Here is a 19927-nt window from a genome sequence, read left to right as displayed (position 1 = left end):
TGCCTTACTACTTTACTCTCTCCGTTTACACACAGTGTTTATAGAGCGCAGGTCTTTGCTAGACTAGCACATTACAGCTACACATCACTGGCCGACCTTTTCACGGCACCACCGTTGTCTCAGTCTTTCCCTAGGAAAACTCCTCTCCCGAAGCAGAGGTAGAAACCACTGAATAATTACTGAATAATTCATCTCGGGGGGAGGTGCCTGTACTCGATAACCTTTTTTTCATCTAGTTAATGTTACTGGGTCCGCCGATAACAAATAGAATTTTAATTTCAAAATCCCTTGAAATTCAGTTCAGACCAAGTTTACTCCCCACCGTGTCAAGAGAGGCTACTCTCGGCTGTGCTCAAACGAGCCATTAGCAGGGGATGTGCAGCCTAAATTAATTTGCAGTTGTTGCCTTGCATTAACACATCTAACCTTCTCCTTCAAAGAGGACCTTTGTTGCGATGCCTGGTGATTGACTGTAAGGGCGTCTGTCAGAGTATTAGCAGATTACAGCGTGGCGGGTACAGCTGGGAGGTCAGTCGCTAGACGGTCATGGTGAGCGGGTGAGGCGCGGGGGGGGTGGTGGCATGGGTGAGGCGCGGGGTAGGGGGGTTTGTAGGCGACAGCTGTAACAACCCAACGGATGCAAGGAAGAAACCTGGACCACAAACATTTGTGTTTTTTATTCGCCCCTCAGGAATCCGTGTCCAGAGGTCATCGTCATTCCACCGACTCGGTCTCCCCCAACTGACTAGCAACAGCTGTGTGTGTGTGTGGAGAGGGAGGGGGAAGGGGTGCGGGGGCCGCTAAACCACATGAGCAAAGAGAGAGGGAGGGGTGAGGCCGAGGTAGGGCAACGTTAGCACAGCACGTCACACAAGCTTTCTTCCTCTGCTCACTGTTCGATGGGGAAAAAAATCTCGGCACATAATTCTTTTAGAGATCAAAATCTATGTGTTTCAGAAACAAACCCCACTAAGACATGTAATATGATCAACCTCCCCAGGCACAAATAAATCCACTGCCATGAAACGATGGCAACCAGATGAGATTACAGACAAATCCTGGAACCGCTAATGTTATGCTTTCATATGCCCCCGCAAACCCCCCATTTCAGTCAGCCAAGAGGGAGCCTTTTACCCTGAACCAGCCACTCACAAGACAGACAGTCACTGTCCACCTCGCCATCATCAAGTCATCCACATACACCGCCTATCGGCAAACGGCAAGGAGTGTCGAGAGCCTCGTGTTACTTTTACACCATGATGAGGGACAGCTGGCATGAAGCTTAAATGGTGACTCAATCTGGGCAAGTCGCTCAACACCTTCCCTCTTTTTTTAACGGTGTCTTCAAAGTGTGGGCAAACTGTGGATTCTCTTCTGGTAAGGACATTAAAGGGGGGTTTATTGCCTAGCCAGCGGAGGAGTGGAACTTTAATGAGGGACACTGTCCAGTCCTCCCGACGCTCCCTTTACGGCCACACCCCTCCCCTGCACTTTCACGGCCCACCGTGGACTCACCGACATCTGGCTCGTCCATCTTCCTCTCTCAGTGGGCCTAATGGCCAATTATAAAGCAGTGGGCCAGAGGAGCACGAGGCCAGATTTATTGTTCAGTGGATCGTACCCAGGCCCATTTCCCCCCGTCCATCAACCTGGTATTATGTTAGCTGTAATAGACAGGAGGGCCATCAGGTCTAATCGGCTGCAGCCATTCCACAAAATGGTGAGCAGAGCCCAGCGCCGTCACACTGCAGAAATGAACTGGGAGCCTGACCCTTGAAATGGGCCGCTGCAGCTCGCCAATGACTAACATTCTCATTAAGTGCAACACCGGGGTGGATCCACAGTGGCCTTCTGCGTTTCTGCCCGTGTCTGTGCGCTCCAAAGGGCCAGAGTGGGGTCCTCTCGCTCATTTACCAGAGGAAGAGCTTTCGGTTGTCCCTGACAACATCAGTGTTGGTTAGTTTCCTTTCTTTCTTCTACCCTCCCATCTTCCCTTCTCTTGTCCTATCTTCACTTCTCTTTCTTCTTCCCTCCTCCTCCTCCTCCTCTCAGCCATGGGTCTCTGGCTTTATTGCTCCCCCCTCCTCCTCTCTTTTCATTACAAGAACAACAGTGCTATCCGTGTCCGATGCTTTTTGGAAACAGCCCTGGGGAAGTCAATAAGGAGCCAGCAGTACTTCTCAGGGGCAGTGCCAGGACCTCTCCTAAACAGCCCACCAGCCAAACAACAAGACTTGCAAAAACACAGGGAGTAAGCCTGGCTCTGGTTCTCATATTAGCTCAGGAGCACAGAGTTTATGAAAGGTGTGTGAAGGGTGGTCTTTTAAAACACCACACTGTGTGGCTATCTACTTCAAAGGGCATCCCACAGACTCAACACATTCCACTTTTATTACATGGCCCCACCACATGAGGAATCCCTGGATTAAGTCAGATAAAGGACTAGGCACAGGTATGCACACAAAAAAACTGTGTGCCATATATGTTTGTTAGCTTCCTTTTTTTCTTCTACCCTCTCCTATATACAGTATATTCAGGTATATTTTTATATGGCTATGTGATTGTTTTTACCTCTGTAAATACAAACACATGCTTCATTTATTTCATGACCTGTGTTTGGCTAGAAGGAAATTTGTATGGACTGTGTATTTGATTTACATATAAAACAACCATCCGTCTGTTCAGTTCAGTGCAATACAGGTTTGTTTTTCAAATGACACTGAAAATTCAAGATTGTTCAGCCTAATTAACAGCCACACCTGTCAAAAAGCTTAGAGCACCAGCAGGTAATGGTTGCACACAAAAAAAACACTATTTGTAAGGAACGCAGAAAAGGGAGAAGAATGTGACTCTTTTGAGTACTTCTGGTAAGCGCACAGCCCCTGAAAAGAGGATTTTGTATAAACATGTTAATCTGCGTACTGCATTGAAGTGCTTAACGGCTTGGGCACCGCAGAAAATTGCGGCACGGAAGAAGCCAGAGTCGGGCAAAACAATGCCATACGACAAATTTCCAAATCCCCCTCAGAGAAATGTACGGAAGAACACACTCGGACAGAATGCAAAACAATTACCCCTGAGACTGTTCTCGCAGACGGAGAGCAAAGGAGTGTTTTTTTTTAATATAAACCCTGCTGTCATAGCATGGTTTAATTCCTTCTGCCATTTCTCTTTCTCTCTTTTTCCCTCTCTCTCTCTCTGTCTCCCTCTCTCTCTCTCTCTCTCCCTCACTCTTTTATGTGATAGCCTAACAGCTCTAGCTGGAGCCTTCAAACAATTAACGCCTGAGTCCTCTCTCACCTACCCGTCTAGTGGAGCACTTCCCCTGCAGGACAGCAGAGGAGGAGGGGGAGGAGACACCTCCGACGTGCGAACAGCACATTTCCCTCACCAAATAGCAATGACAAGCGTTATCTGCCAGAGGTGGCATGGTTAGTGTTTGAACAGCTTTCACAAAAAAAGGCAGCTTGCTGTGCCCAAAATAAACTACTCGCCTCTCAACCAAATTAACCTTGTGTGGTAGCCCTGCTAGTTATTCCCCGACACTCACTCACCAAATGAAGAGAATGCCGGAGGCCTGTATGCTAATGGCGTCCGATTGCTCTATACGTCTTCCAATTATATTGGAACAATGACTGAACAGGCAGGCCATGTCTACGAACAGACCAGCCTCTCGTGGAAAGCCCCTCTAATACAGGCAAATCCTAAACAGAGCATTCTGACAGAGCACAGACAGCATTTAAAGGTGTGTGTGTGAGTATGTGTGTGTGTGTGTGTGCGTGTGTGTGTGAGGGGGGTGGGGATGGGGTTGAGGAGTGGTGGTGGGGGGGGGGGGTCACAGTCAAAGCCATAAATCTGGAGGTTGGCAGATTTCTGATATGATGGCTGGTTATTTGTTGGCAGGGGCAAACTCTCCACCAACAAAAAGCCTTTCATATTTCTCCTGCGCAGCCACACAGATCACCATTAATCCCAAGTGGAGGGGCTCATCTTAGTCCTCCCTTCCTCAGATATTAATGATATCTCTCCAACCCTCTTCATGCATCCTGCCTCCTTACACCAAGATGGGTGGGTGGCGGCTGTGTACACACAGGCAGGGAGCAAGAGGGTGTCGCAGAGCCAGCGCCATAGATGCGGATCCTTCACACTTGAGCCATCGTGAGCCTTGCCTGAGAGCAAACACTCGCAGCGAGCTCAGGAAGTCGCCCTGCCTGTTCTCTCACCCTGCACGCTCGCCGAGAACAGAGGGAGAGGAGCGCAGCATCGCCAGGGACAGAGCTCAGCCCAGCTGTCGCTGTGTTTTGTGAACAGATGAAATACACAGTGATGGGCAGCGCGTGTGCCAATACCCACTCACCCACCCCCACACCCACAGAAGGGTACTTAGCAAGAGCGCCCAGCTGCCCCATGCACATCCTCAGGCCCCTCGGTGGTCAGGGGCATGTCTGGTGCACAGCGATGAGAGAGAGAGAGAGAGAGAGAGAGAGAGAGGGATGTAACAAGCTATTATCACTACATTTCTACCCTAAACTTGGCTGCAGGGGCTGTTATCCATATGTCCAGAAATCTGTCAAACAAGTTCACTGACAAAGAATATCGAGGTAGTTCATGTTCCTAACAATGCCAAACTCATGTGTCGGAATTCCTGGCTGTTGGTATACTGATCAAATTATTTATATTGATGGAAAAAATATATAAAGGAATGAAGTCATAAAAAGGGGAATGAAGGGAATGGACCAGGGATGGAGCAGATAAGTAAAAAGCTGTAGTTGATCGTAATCATAGGCCTGGACTGGGGCCCAGTCAGGGAGGGAGGGAGGGGGGAAGGGGTGCACAGGCTGTCCATCAGGTTGTCAGAGGTGATGGAATGGAATGCCGTTACAGCTGTCAGCAGCATCCAGCATCTAATGCTCCGCACCAGCCCCCAAAACAGCTCTAAATGCAGAGGCCAGACTCTCTCTCTCCCCCGTGGGCCATTTTCTAACATTTCGCTGAATAAAACATTTAACCTTTAGGTGCTCAGCTCATAGCTGGGGCTGGGGGTTGGTAGGTGTAGGCACCGTGGCTCTCCAAACGAGCCAACACATTTGCATGCGCATGCAGGTTGCTGCGCAGATGCGACAGTACGATGGCCACCCTGGGCTCCCAGCAGCGCAGCGTAGCGGCTGTGCGCGCACATCCGTCTGCGTGATTCAACCGGTGAGTCACGGCCAACACACAGCTGCAGGCATGACAATGCACAGGCGGGGAGTAATTAGGCAAAAAAATATGCGGCCTGGGCCTCGCTCCAAAATCAAATGGCCCTCCTCCTCCTCCACATTCGCCATACTTTATTCCACCCCAAGTCGTTTAGCCGGCTTCCTAATTAGTTCTTGGTCATTACCATGACGCTTAAGAGGTCATTCAAATTCAGTATCGCTGGCTTTATGGAGGACTATGGCAGAAGACACCCAACTGAATGTGCAACAAGCGAGGGAGAATATCTCTTCATATTAAGTTTCTTTTCTCTTTGTGCTGCTTACTATTGTGCCGATGAATGAAAAAAAATCAGTTCTGCAAGGTATAAAATAAGTCCATTTTAATGGATCTTCTCAGGAGAGGAAATGGCGGACAGGACCAATATCACATTCAATGGAATGCTATTCAGACCAGAATCCCTTAGACGACAAACAAAAAAGGGCCAGAACAATGAGCTGCACTGGCCTATGGAACGCCTCTACGAAGAGTAGTGCTGGTGAATGTGCTGCCATTTCATAGCACAATGCCTTGTTTGTGTCACTATGACCTTAGCACTCCCAGACAACACAGTCACTGTTGAACAGTGAGGGAAAACAAGCCATTCACATTCAAATCGTTCCCTCCATCCAACGTTGTCATATTTTCTACCCGTTCAAAAGTCTGCCTCCTATTTTTATAAAAAGCCGGTGGGGGAGGTGCTAGGCTACAACAAACGCTGTCGACAGAAATAATCATTATGTGTCTGGTGGATGTTTTATGTCTTCGCCGACTCATGCCACAGTGTACTGGATGCTTTAAAAGCCCAGAGAGGAATCTTATCTTAAGTTTATGTTGGCCCCGTCATCCGGCACCCACTTCACAAGTCCCCTAGACTCATAGCAGGCGGGTCTCCCTGAAGTGCTCACGGTACCAAAATAACCCCCCCCCCACAATAGTCTCCTCTGTCATTCTGTCACTCTGTCACAACTGCTTTGCGACTCTAGGACTTCCCTGCCGCAAATAAACAGAGGGCTGGAAAATTCAACAGGCAGGTACCAATGAACAGCACAAAGCCCTCCTCGTTCCTGTTGGCACCAAAACGAGCCTGGATAATGTCTCTCAGTATATATATATATATATAGAGAGTGAACCTGATGAAGCATAGGCGAAACGCATCGTTCACTAAAATAAAATCAGCAAAGAAATCCCACCAGTGTGCGGTGATCCGTCACTCATATATATATATATATATATATATATATCATATATATATATGTATATATGCCGTGTCCTTAAAACCGGGGAGCCGTTCCAGATAAGGACCTGCACAGTCCATAAAAATGGACTGGTGCAGCCCTTGGTGCAATCCAAACACTGGGAGTGTTGCAACTGCAAACATGGTGTGCTGTGATCTCTGTGTGACTGCATGCCTCTCTGGCCTCCCACAAAGCGTGAGCCGAGAAAAATGTGGTCAGTCTCTCCGCCGCGCGGTCTGCACTCCCCCAGCTCACAGCTGAATTCTTTCCAGTTTTTTCCAACTGACTGATCCCTCCTGTTTGCCAAATAAAGTCATCCAAAGCAATCAAGACTTAGAACAAATGCGGTAAAGGAAAAAAAATGGGGCCATGAAAAAAATGATGATGCCAAAAGATATCTACTCAACGCCTTCAGTGGTTCTTATATTGAATTATATTAAAAACAAGGCCAAACTGATCCAAACTGAGCTAATATATTACCATTTGCCTAAGAGTAAGACTACGAAAGGAGTAAGCCTATAAAAGTAAGACTATTAAAATGCCAATATTGTGACTGTGTTTTTACTGTGCTTTCTCCGTTCAGCCTCCTGGATTACCATTCTAAATACATGGCAAATCATTACATGAGAGTAATGAAAAACAGAAAGAGAGAGAAAAGTTTCAAACTTCTTCAGTACAAGCGATACCTATAGGGCCTCTGTAAAGCCCAAACACATAAAGTGCCCAATTCATTCCCTTTACCCCTCTTCGCCTTATATCACTAACGACAGGCATGAAAGGTCAATAGCCTTGGCTCGCGGCACTCATATGGTTAGCTATGCTATGAATTAATAGGAGGCGCCATTTCTCCAAACTCTTTAAGTTGGTGCGGGGATGCTCATCGCTCGCAAAGGTCAGGGCGCTTATCACACTTAGTGGGTAGGAGAGCGAGGGATCCGTGGAAGATGGACGGCGTGCATCCAGAGAGGGGCGGTGGGAGGCTGCACTGCCTCTGCATCTGCTGAGTGTTTCATGCCTGACATCATCTGCAATCCCGATCAATGGGATCAGCAGAGAGCCCTCCTCGGAGCCTCTGCATCATCCCTGTCAATGATGCTCTGGTGGTCAGAGAGTCCAGCGACCTACACACACGTTTGTGCTCTAGCGAGTCCCCGATCGGAAAAATGTGGTGTTAACATTACCTCTGAATGTTCTCATTTGATTTTTTTATCATTCTTGATAAAATTATCCACAAGTGTGACAGTTGCGTTAATAATAATAATGCAAAAAGCTTTTTTTCTTTTCCATAGACAAAGTGGTTGTCATAGTTTGGTTCTGATGTATTTCTTAGTGTATACAGTCTGCATGGCTTGAAGATATTGGCTTCAAACAGGTCAGCGCACCCACAGAGATCATTTAGCCCTGGAGAGATGAGAAGCTGCTGGATCAATCTAAAATTTATACGTCAATTTGTTTTTGAGGGGACAGTGAGCATCACTCTCATTCTCTCTCTCCATCTCTCTTTCAAACTGAGGCATCCTTCTCTAGGTTTTCATTCCTGACGTGTAATTGGGCAGTAAAATGTTTTGAGTTACTCACACCACAGTGACCAGATGTGACCTAATGGAGAAGGATCCAATCACCTCCCCTGCAGGTACACACAACTGCCCCTGGCCACTCATCCCCCCTCTGCCAAGCACCAGCAGACATTAGTGCTGACGCGTCGCTGCTGCAGGCGCTGCCAGCGAGAGGGACACTCACCGCCACTGGCCCCTCTCAAAGAGACGCAGTAAATATCCACACTCCCTCAGGTGGCATTAAAAGCCTGGTGACGTGCTGAAAATGATTCGGCATGGACACTCCCAACAGTAGCCCGGCGGAGGCAAGCCGCAGGTCGGTCGCCGCTGTGACCATACATCAAGACGGAGAGGTGCACTAATATGCACAGCCCTCCACCAGGGCATCACACATCTGATGAGCCAACAGTTTGGGAGGGCACCGGAGAGAGAGTCCATCCGTCGACTCGGCATCACCAATCACGGCGAGTGGAAGATCTTTCAGGGCATAAATCAACATAATGATTTCTCTTTCTCCCAACTGTCGGAGACTCTTGATGTGATACCATTGGAGGGAAGGAGGAGGCTGTCTGTTGGAGTTAGTCATTTCCGTCTGCTGTGAGAGCCCTCTGCTCTAAAGGATATAAATCAAAATTGTAATACAAAAGGCAAGGAGTGAAGTCAGATAAGGGCTTCCCGTTTTCAAAAGTAATATGTATTTATAAGGTGCTTCGGGATCATACCAAAACGTGCTCGGCTGAACCTCAGGCCCGCAGAGCCAACCTAGCCTTGGTCCCACTTCAGAGGGTTGGGAAGGTGTATGTAAATGATTCAGTCAATTATGCCATGTCAATCATGTGATTGAAAACATTGTCATCCTGAGAGGTGATAGGTTGAAGCCGTGAAGGTCACTAGGGCGACAGAGACAGCCATCCATCAGAGGATGCAGGCAGGTGGTCGCAGAAGGGGAAGGTGACTGAGGAGGTGCAGGAAGAGACAGGGGGAGAGGCTGTCACAAGATAGGAGGTCCTGGCTTGTCTAAGGGGTGCTGTTCAAAGAAACGCTGGTGCACTGAAATAGAAACCCCTGGTGGAATACAATAGGTGCCAACGCAGTCTGTGACTAGGAGCTCTTTCCAGGCAGGATATGGGGTTTTTGTCGACATGGTTACAGTATCTGGGTCAATTACCATCTCCGAGCTTTGTCCCCTTCTGGTGGCCCTGTAAGAATGGCATTTAGATTCCAGCAGCCTCTCCGTCGTACCAGCGCCAAAGTTTTGAGAGTGAAATGGTAGGCACAAAACAGCAAAAATGAAAGTGACAATCTAGTCCATTACTGTAATAGATATTCAAAGAGGTAAGCATGAATATTTTATATAGGCAGTATATTTTTCCCACACTAAAATTAAAGAACAAGGCGCTCCACCTCTCTCATTCAACTCTAATAAAACAAACAAAAACTGCTTTAGAGTCTATGAGATCAATGAATGCAAAAGAACAAGGCGAAGACAGATCAAAAAGAATATATGGCTACACCAAGACGCCAACCTCTAATCTTGGCAGGGTTTCATCAAAGAGAACATTGAGGCAAACAAATGATCATGGTTGAAGAGAAATAGAGTGTTAGAGTGTTGGACGATATATTTTTTCCCTTTATCCCTACCGACTGTCTAATACTATAGGCTATGCTGAAAAATGTGGAGAGCTAGTGAGCTAGCCTTAGCCCACTCAGCTATCATAATGAGCACAATAAGTATGAGAGAGAGGAAGGGGGAGCTGGCTTCTCTCTCTTTGTGTGTGTGTGTGTGTGTGTGTGTGTGTGTGTGTGTGTCTGTGTGTGTGTGTGTCTGTAGGGTTAAGAAAAATGTCCATTCAGGGGGGCACTAAGGAGATGTCCAAGAAAAGGATGGCAGACGTGGGGATGTCTGTGTGTGGGGGGCTAAAATGGAGGAGAGCATTATGAAAGGGGCTTTGAGCCCTGCATGCTGGACAGACTGGCCAACACCAAACCTGCACATAGAGCCCCCTTTGTGCAGCTGCTATCTCAGGCAGAGCCCTGGTAGAACATCTCTGTCCTCACGCAATGGGAGAAAAAGAAAAGGGAAATAGATTGTATTTGTGGTGGTTTCAAACCGCCTACTCCATACTGGTCAGTGAGAACACGCTATGCATCTTTCATCGTGTAAGATTTCTTTAGGGACCAAAAAAACTTGGAACATATACATGCACAGCCAGGTCAATACATCTATTTATACCAGGCCTCATTATATACAGAGGTCATATAATGTGCTTTCCGGATGTCTCTCTAGTTAAATAAAACTCGCACATCCGTCTGGTTGCGCCAAGACCGTGAAACACAACCAGCTAAAGTAATACCAGACCTCTTTCTGGCACGTAGACAAGGAGGCCCGTGCACAGGAATTGTTTCAGAGGAAAAACAAATGAGTGCTTCATGTCGTCTGGTGGAATTCTAGACTAGGCTTGCCTAGAATACCCTCTCACATGGTTTTGCATCTTTACAAGACCTATGGACATTTCAGAATTCCTACAGAGCAATGCTGACCTAGATATATGTTCTGAGTCAAGACCATTAATTGCACGCATGTGTGAATGGGTGTGCGTGTAAATATGTGTGTGTGTGTGTGTGTTTCAGTGTGTGTCTATGTGTAAGTGTATGTGCATGTTTGTGTAGATATTTAGAAAAAGCCAGCCAGGGAGAGAAAGAGTGAAACAGAGAGGGAGAGAACAAAATGAATAACACTTGGATATGTAACACTGCCCCCATATAAAGAGCCATGTTTTGGGTCTTGGCTGAAAAACGTGAATGATTTGACAGATCATGAGCGAGGGCTGCAGATTGGACGGGGATGGCCCCTGGCAACAGCTGTGGCTTTCTGAATCCTCCACTGGCCAGTCCCCACAGGCCTTGTGGGCTGTCTGAGCCGAGCGCCCAGCCTAATTATATGCCAAGGACACTCACTCGCTCTCACAGGCACAAAACCAGAGGCACCTTAACAGCTCACCACAATGTCAACGTCAGTCACACTCCCAGCCTGGCGATAAGAGAGCCCCTGATACCCATTCAAGTGTGTGTGTGTGTGTGTGTGTGTGTGTGTGTGTGTGTGTGTGTGTGTGTGTGTGTTCAGTGAGGTGGGGCAGTTAGAAGAAGGGCAGACAGTTGGAATCTGAAGGTGGGGGTCACGTCAAACCAACATAAACTCCTTTATCGGCGCACGCGGGCATTCCAGATGTCGTCTCCCCGTTGCCCGGCGCTCAGAGATGATGTGCAGGCTACCTTTTCTGATAAGGAGGCGACGGGCAAAAAAGGTCAGACATGAATTAAACATCCTCTCCCGCTCCCACTGTTCCCCACACACTGGCCTTAAAAGGCACCCACCTCGGCAGCAAATTAGTTGCAGATGGGTGCACTTACTTTCGAACGCTAACGACATTACTTTTTCATGGCTATGATAGGGCTCCGGGAGTGCTTCAGAGTGGCGATTGGGGGAGGGGCTCGTCAGAGAGGGAGTCGGACCCCTCCCCCATAATACGTTTTTTTTTCTCTAAACATAATCATGTCTGTCTCCAAGGTTTTACGGCTAGGCCGTGGGAGCCACAACATTTCCAATCAAGGTATCCTGAAGTGTTGCAATGTTCGGAAAGCTGCCTGGACGAGAGAAAGTCAATGGAGATGGTGGCCTGAGAAATTATAACTTCTCATAACAATAAAGAACAGGCATGGATCTGCCGGTGTCCGGTAGCCATGCTTCGGCTGGGAATTGGAGCGCAGCCTTCATTACAACATATTGATCCGACCAAACAAAGACCCTGGATTTATTGATCCTCCCCCACCACCATAGCTGGAAGTAAAACGCGAATGAGAAGGGGAGAAGAATCAGGGGGCCCAACAGCTGCGGCCAGGCTGTTACTGCTTCCTCAGCCTTTAACATAAAACGGAGAGGAGGATTTCAAACTCCATCAAAGCAAATGGGGCTGCAGTGGGCTTGCACTTGATGTCCACATGAAAAAGGCAGATGAGAGGGGTGAATACATCCATCGAGAAGAAAGAAAGAAAGAAAGAAAGAAAGAAAGAAAGAAAGAAAGAAAGAAAGAACAGCAGCTCTCAGCAGCCCTTGCTGCAGCCTTGATTTTCTTTCTGTCTGCCTTTCTGCACTGGCCCACATGTGCTCTCTCCATATTCAAATATTCAGATGTTCTGTGGACACTGCAACCTCAGTGCCTTATCGGACTCCAGGCTTTGCCGCACCAGGAAAAAAAAAAGACGGATAATGTTTCCATGACTTTGAAATCGGTCACACACCACCAATGTCACTACAAGCCGTAACAAGAAAGGTTGCATGTAACAATATGAGCCTTCCTCAACTAAAAAAATGTCTCTTACCAACAGCATTCTTTACAAATAAAAACATTTCCACTCACACAGAGGCTAGTGTCTGGTGACACACACACACAGACACACACACACAAGGGCTATTTGTAGACGTTCAAATATCACAGGCCATTACTCCAACCTCCAACACAACAAAAAAAAATCTAAGTGAGCCTGGGCACCGGTGCCTGCTAAGGTCAGACTAACATTTGGTGAAGGAGGCCTGTACTCAGGGGCCCTCCGCTGGGGGTTATGACCCAGGGAGCCACCCTTAGAGCCGTGCAAAGGTTACTCTAAAAGGTCGTAGAGGCCTGGCATGATTTAGGCCATGTCAAGCAGGGTCAGACCTGGCAAAACACACCGTCACAGAAGCATGACGTACAGCGGAGCCTGGCACCGATGGGAAGGAGTAGACTACAGGGGGAGGGGTTGACTGCTCTCCAAAACTCCACACACAATATTTCAGGCATGAAGTGATTGTTTTTAAGCCACATTATCTGGCTCTGTTCAAACTAATCTCAAATTCTGTTAGTTGAATTAGAGGGAATATAAACAGAAAATGAAAAAAGTGTTTCATGTAGGTAAAAAAAAACAGTTAAATCCTAACATGCTATTACAAGTCAATAAAGCGGTACCACAGATAATCGTTGTTCTTATTATATAGTATCCTAATAATGGTGCACCACTTTGTGGTTTCCAAAACCACTGTATTTTTTAAAGAAAACTCCTTACAGAAAGCTTCTAAAAGTCAGCCATTATTGTGAGGACTACACTTGCACTGGCCATATTTAATGCTAAAAACAGCACTGTAGGAAGAGGCCGGATCCGTGTGAATGGTTCTTCATTAGACCATGTTGACACTGCTTGTTTAAACTACATCGTGAAGTCAGTCGGCTGTATCCCCCCAACCCGGCCGCTCAGACCCCAGTGGTGGAGCCATCTCAGTCGACACAGTTGAGGAGTGGGCGTTTGAAGCCACCCAAAACGGGGGAATAGCAGAGCATAAAAACACACACCACACATACACACTCACACACATGCACACACTCACCCACACATACACACGTCTGACACACACACACACACACACACACACACACACACACACACCTTGTCTCCAGCTCCTTCAGCACCGGCACACTTCATTAGCAATAAAAATGCAAGTTGAAGAGCAGAGGGTGGAACAAGGGGAGGAAAAATGGAAGCGGGATGGATAGGTTTGTGGGGTGGCAGAATGAGAAAGCATTACGTTCTATTAGACTTTTGGGGCTCTCATTAACCCACTTTTACAGAGGCTAGCCAGCACTGCATAATGTTCCAGTCGGATCATGGAGACAGCAGTTGGCGGAGAATGAAAAAAGAAATAAAGAAAAAAGAAGAAAATACAGACAAAAGAAATAAGTCTCTCTAATACAAAAGGTAGACCGGAGAATGTCCTGTAAACTGAGCTTCGTTAAAAAGACAAACCTGAAAGGCCCTGAAGTCCTCATTACTCTATACATCATTATGAGAAAACAAGGGACTGCAGCAGGATGTTTTGTTTTTAGTATATGTAATATTCACTGAAGAAAGGGAAACAGTAATTGTGACAGACAAATGAGGGCTGTACTTTTTTCATGTTTTCTTTACAGACTGCACCATCCATTTGTGGTGGCTGCGGTGTTGGCCCTGGTGTCATGGGGGAAGGGAAGGGGGGGGGGGCTTTCCCTCCATCCCCTTCAAAAGCTGCCACACAAATATCCCCAGCTTAGAGCAAGGTCAGTGGGACCCCTCCATCTCAGACAGTGGGAAATGGTATTAGCTGTAGGTGGCTTTACATTTACAAACAAAGAGTGCAACCTCCTTTCCACATCACTGAAAAATAGGCCCCGCCAGACAAATAATTATATTCACTCCCTACCCCCTCCTCTTTCTCTCTCTCTCTCTCTCTCTCTCTCTCTCTCTTCTGTCTCTCTTTGTCTCTCTCTTCCCCCTCCTCTGTCTCTCTTTCCCCAGCCCTCTCCTCCTGCCTCTCCCATCCCCCTCCATGCTAACCAACTTAGTCAAAATGTGTCTCCTCTATTCCTTTGAGAATCGATGAAGCGGTCACTAGGCCAAAGCAATGCCTCATAGCAGGAAATGTATTGAATAGCAAACAGTGGCATCAGCCATTATGCTTTCGCTTTCTTTCGGCTTTATTATCCGTTAACAGTTAGGTATTGAGTACAGACTAGATTTTGAATTAAATTTGTCACGTTTGCGGTTTAATTGCCACCATCTTTCATGCTGATATAATTACAAATGTGAAATCAGATTCTTCATATGATTTTATTTGTCGCAAGCAATATTCTTTTTCCTACACGTATCAGAAGGTATTCTGATCAGAGACTAGATCAATTATCTTTTATGTCATAATTTACCAGAGCAAATTTGTCAAATTGGAGGTGCTGTAAATGAAAAGGGGCCGTCACAAAAGTCATTCAAGAGTGATTCATTCATTATTTACTGCCCTGGGCTGCAATTAAGCAAAGTAATGAATGCAGGAACACTCATGGCTAGTATGGCCGACTATTAATCCCCACCTCATGTGGTTAGTCGCCCCGTTGGAAGCCAAGCCTTTGCTTCCCAACAAGCCTCGGCGGTGGCGTGACGAAAGTGAATGTGAAAACAAAGAGTGGGCCGGGGCCACACCGCTGGGGCTTTCTGTTTCTCTCTCCCTCTCACTCTTTTTGTCTTTCTGGAGCAGGCCACCGGAGCTTTTCATCAGTCACTAGGCTTTCATTAACACCATCCCCCATGCTAGCACTCTCAGCTGGGGGCTCCAAAACCACAACGCGGCATTAGAATGACACAGGAGTGCCACTCCGAGAGAGAGAAAGAGAGAAAGAAAGAGAGAGAGAGATAGAGGGAGAGAAGAGAGAGAGAGAGAGAAGAAAGCTCTGCCTCACTACTCAGGAAGGAGAAAAAGAATAAAGGAGGTGAGAGTGGGGGATGGGGGAGAGAAAGGAGAAGGTGGAGAGGAGTGAAAATAAAACCAGAAGAGAGAAAAAGGGGGAAGCAGACAGACAGTGGAGGGGCTGAATTCCCCCACATCAACATCCACCTGCTGACTCTGCCCTGCACTCCATCACCTAACAGATCAATCATGGAAGGGGAATGGCCAGTAGGAGACATAGGACATAGATAATGCCCTCTGACCCATCACCCCTCCCCCCCCAAACACACACACACACACACACACAGACACACACACACCCCTCCCTCTGTCTCAGCACAGCCACAAACCCCATCTCCAATCTCCCTCCACCACACCCCACTTTCCACCCTCACTACACCCCCAGTGTCACCTTGACAAACTCGCACTCACAGTGGCCCGTGAATTCTAGACACTAGACGTGAACTCACAACGTCATCTTTTTTTTTTTTTTTGGAAGCCATTTACCTCAAGGCCCCCCTTTTTCTCTCATGTCACCTTGGTGATGGATTTGGCTTCTTATTTGTTTTTGTGTCCGTGTGTGTGTGTGCGTGTATTTCTTTTTTGAGCGAGTCATGTTGTAACATGATCTTACTGAAAGTCCTGCTTTGAATGTCACCCCTCTCATGTGGTTACTCACCACACCCTTCATGGTCACAGCATCATAAGAACGTACACAGGCTACAGAGAACTACATTCAGCTTTAATGATGTTGGTTTTATTTGGGCTGCTTCATTCAAACAATCAAATCTGGGCTTCCCTTCATTGACAACAGTAGAAATGAGAACAAGGCAGCCATGGAGCAATATCACCAGTGTTAACGTCTTGTCTAAGAACTCATCAACCAAATAATTGTCCTGTAATCAGTATAATGTGATGTGTTCTTTTATCTTAAGACCTATAGAAACAACCATTTGTATTTGAAAGACGGAACAATAGCTGAATTGACTGAGTGTGGAGCATCACCATTGTGTACTTGTAAATGAGTTTCCAGATTGACAAAACAGCTATGATACAAGAAGGCTAAATAGAGTGTGGGTGTTTAGCCTGCGGCATTTAGAGAGAGAAAATCTATTTGTTTGACTTTTCCATAGTTGGTGTCAACAAAATGAACAATCATTTGAGCCGATCATTTTACTATCTACACTGTTTGCTTTTTTTGTTTTAAAACAGTACATACAACATATTTTAAATGTAGCCAGTAATCTCGAGCAGGATTTCTTGTTGAAGTTCAAATTCCACAAAAAAGTAGGATCAACAAAAGTCGTTATCCGACAACTTCATAAAAATCCATGTGCAACCAAATGATTAGAAGCAGAAGTAGCCTGATCCACATTTGGGTTTATTGGCATTCAAACCAAACAACATGGTATTTAAGCCCACATAATAGCAGAGCTAATTGGTTAAATGTGTTGGATGCTTGTTTTCACCCACCACGGTTCAGTACTGCACATGGTGCAAAGGCTAAAACACAGACATGTGTGCGTGCATGGACACACACAAACACACAGACACACACACACACACACACACACACAGGCATAGACCACAAAAAACCTACTCAGCAGTGTTTAAAGAAGCAATGCAGAGGTCTTACCGTTGAAAAGGAGCTGTCCCTCCTGCACAGTGTCTGGCACCACTGCATTGTACACGTTCTCTGAAAAGCCTGGCCGGCACAGTGGGGTACCCCTGCCCTCCGTGCCCATCTAGAAGAGAGAAAGAAGAATCATGAATAATACTTTGCAAATAACCTACGTCTTCTGAACACACACACACACACACACACATACCCCAGGTCACGTTCCGAACAGACCCACCATTGGACAAAGGCATCTGCTGTTTTTATAGTGGGCCACTGCAATTACACTAATGAGGCCAGGGGGGTTAAGCATTTGCCAAGGAGCATGGCTAAGCAAGAACAGGCCCCATTTGTTGGCGGAGGACAGGCCGAGCGATGCCTTGTCTTCGGCCCCTCTGATCAGTGCCCTGGACAAACAAGGCCCTTTGAAGTGCAGGGCATACACAGTACAAACTACAACAAACACTGTACAAAATCTGCGGTAATGTGCTAGCCGAGCCCAAAGAGCACCGAACCCTGTGTATTCTGCAGGAACATGCCGCTATGGCTTCTCTTGCTCATTAATCGAAGTAAAATGGGGTGGTGTGTTGGGGCAATGAGTGGGTTCTGGCACAAACAGAATGTCCAGGTTCTCAGCGGGAAGTGGAGCTCTTTGAGGATTTACAGGAAAAAGTATGTCTACGATGTGTGTGTTTGTGTGTGTGTGTGTGTGTGTGTGTGTGAGATGGGCTACGTGTGAAACAAAACACTGGGAGAGAACAGCCCACAGAGTTTCGCATGAAATCAAGGAATTCCCACCTCCCCTTCAGTCCCCCTCCCCTTACTCTTAATCCTATTTCTTTTGTTTGGGTCCTCAAAAGAATGTGGAGCGAGAGGGGTTCCAGGGCACGACTGCTTTGTGGGTATCCGTGCCACTTGCCTCTCTCAATCAGTGGAATTTAAATTGAAGGGGGTGCAAGAGGGAAATTGGTGTTTATTGCTGAACCAACTGCATGTACTAACTGAAATGCAACACCAGCTATAAAAAAGAGAGATTTTGACCCTTGGGAAAACTAAACAAAAGTTTTCTTCTTTATGTTTGTGACTAAAATATACTCCAAAACTTAGTCAATCCTTGTTCCTTTTTTAAAAGAAAGAAATAAGCGGCTATAGTGGCTACCACAAAAATAAAACTAATGTCCACAATTGTACAAACATCACATTGGGTAAACTAATCACCATAAACAAAATCAAAAGGGGCTGAGGGCGAGGTTGAAGTGCCAAATGCTCAGAATACATTCAAAAAAGTTAAATCAGTTATAAAATGTCAAGGTACAAAGTAGCCTTCCCTAGTTGAAGTAAGCGCAGCCTACCCCCACATTTTTTGTGTATTGAACATTAGCCATCTACACCTTGTTGGGGGTCGGGACCTGAATTGGCGTTTTCCGTTTCTTTTGAGGACGTTTGGTGAGGGACCACTACTCCGGGCAACCCGCGTGGAACAGAAATGTTGGTGACAAAGGTCCTGAAATGCAGTATTACAACTGCATTGACACAACTGTCACACCAGCTTGTATGTCTACGCCTCTTAAAATCTTGAACATGGCAACAGACTAGCCAACATGTTCATACAGTATTTATTACGCGTGCTACATTTCTAGAAGTAGCATAGTCTGCGTGCATCTCAATTCATCACATTTTTACATGCTGAAATAATGTTCAACGTCTCACCCAAGGACCGAGCCCTACATTAAGCTACCCTACCACACGCTTTACCTTACATTTAAACAGACTTACTGAAAAGCCCTGCATCGTAGGCTACCGATGCGTTCATGCAAACAAACCGACACTATGCCATAGTTTCAACGTTTTATACACAACAATTGCTGCTTGACGCAGCGGAAAAGACTGATTTTACAAGTTGTCTTGGCAAACATGTAACTTGGGACGTTCTCGACATAAGACTATGAGCGTCAATGTTGCAACAATTCACTGTATCTATTAGACAATAAAAAAATACGCGTTGACCAAAGAATAAAATCGTATCCGAACCAGCACACTTTGCCCTTACAGAAACCAACAAACCCAACAGTCAAATCGTGAAACATTACCTGCAAAGCTGCCAGAAGCGTTAGCAGAAGCAGACTCCGGCCCTCGTTTAGAAACATTGATATGCTTTTCTAGATGTATCCCCCTAAGAATCCGTGGTCAAGTATCCTGTTTTCGAGTTGGAATGGATGTAGTAAAAACGTTATTTCTACAACAAAGGCGGCAGCGGCAGCACCATGAAGCACCCTCTCGTATCCACACTCCGCTCCGTTCTGAGAACACTCGCTAGCCTGGTACTGAGGCTGCAACTCCCTTCCCAGAGCTTCACAATTAGGAGGGGGGGGGGAGAGGGAGAAAAAACGGCCGTACCAGGAGCCCTCACTGTCTCGCCCTGCTGGTCACATCGTCAATTTCATTTGAACTCAACTGATAAACTTCACGGGAACACATTTGACAGGCAATTGTGGTTAAAACGACAGTTTTTTTTTTGGTTTTGTTTATATACTAGTATTCATTTTATTTGATGAAAGTTTTAGGAAGCTTTTAATGAATTATCCAATATCTCTACTCTGTGGAAAGAACACCTGGTAGATACAGGTATAATTATTACATTATTATTATTGTTGTTGTTGTTGTTGTTGTTGTTGTTGTTGTTGTTATTATTATTATTATTATTATTATTATTATTATTATTATTATTATTATACAATTCGTCCCCTTAGAAGATTCTTAAGATGTCACAGGATAAGAATATGTCAATAACTCAATGCTGACAAAAATGTCAGACAGAACCTTATAATTTTAACCCTCATGTTATCCTTGGGGTCAATTTGACCCCAAGCAACGTTTAACATCATTCAATATATGGTTCACTTTTTTTTTTGCTTCATGTTTCATGACTTTTCCTCAATTGAAGGGTACAACAGAGTTAGCATGAAATTTGTACAATAATTTGTTTTCAATGTCCTGT

The 19927-nt window shown here is 46.1% G+C and overlaps 1 protein-coding gene across 1 annotated transcript in view; it reads right to left on the bottom strand.

Moving 5' to 3' along the window:
* The window catches only part of LOC125295708 (cadherin-2-like), a 62593-nt gene extending 43345 nt beyond the window's left edge, over positions 1 to 19248 (bottom strand). The window contains exons 1-2 of the mRNA XM_048245098.1: positions 19020 to 19248; positions 16948 to 17056 (exon numbers count right to left, since the gene is read on the bottom strand). Coding sequence (XP_048101055.1) covers positions 16948 to 17056; positions 19020 to 19076 — 166 coding nt within the window. The 5' untranslated portion in view covers positions 19077 to 19248. The remainder of the gene's footprint in view (positions 1 to 16947; positions 17057 to 19019) is intronic.
* Positions 19249 to 19927: the final 679 nt, after the last annotated feature.

The sequence above is a fragment of the Alosa alosa genome, chromosome 1 (assembly GCF_017589495.1).
Source record: "Alosa alosa isolate M-15738 ecotype Scorff River chromosome 1, AALO_Geno_1.1, whole genome shotgun sequence".
NCBI classification, from domain to species: domain Eukaryota; kingdom Metazoa; phylum Chordata; class Actinopteri; order Clupeiformes; family Clupeidae; genus Alosa; species Alosa alosa.
This window is presented reverse-complemented; position numbering and strand designations above follow the sequence as displayed.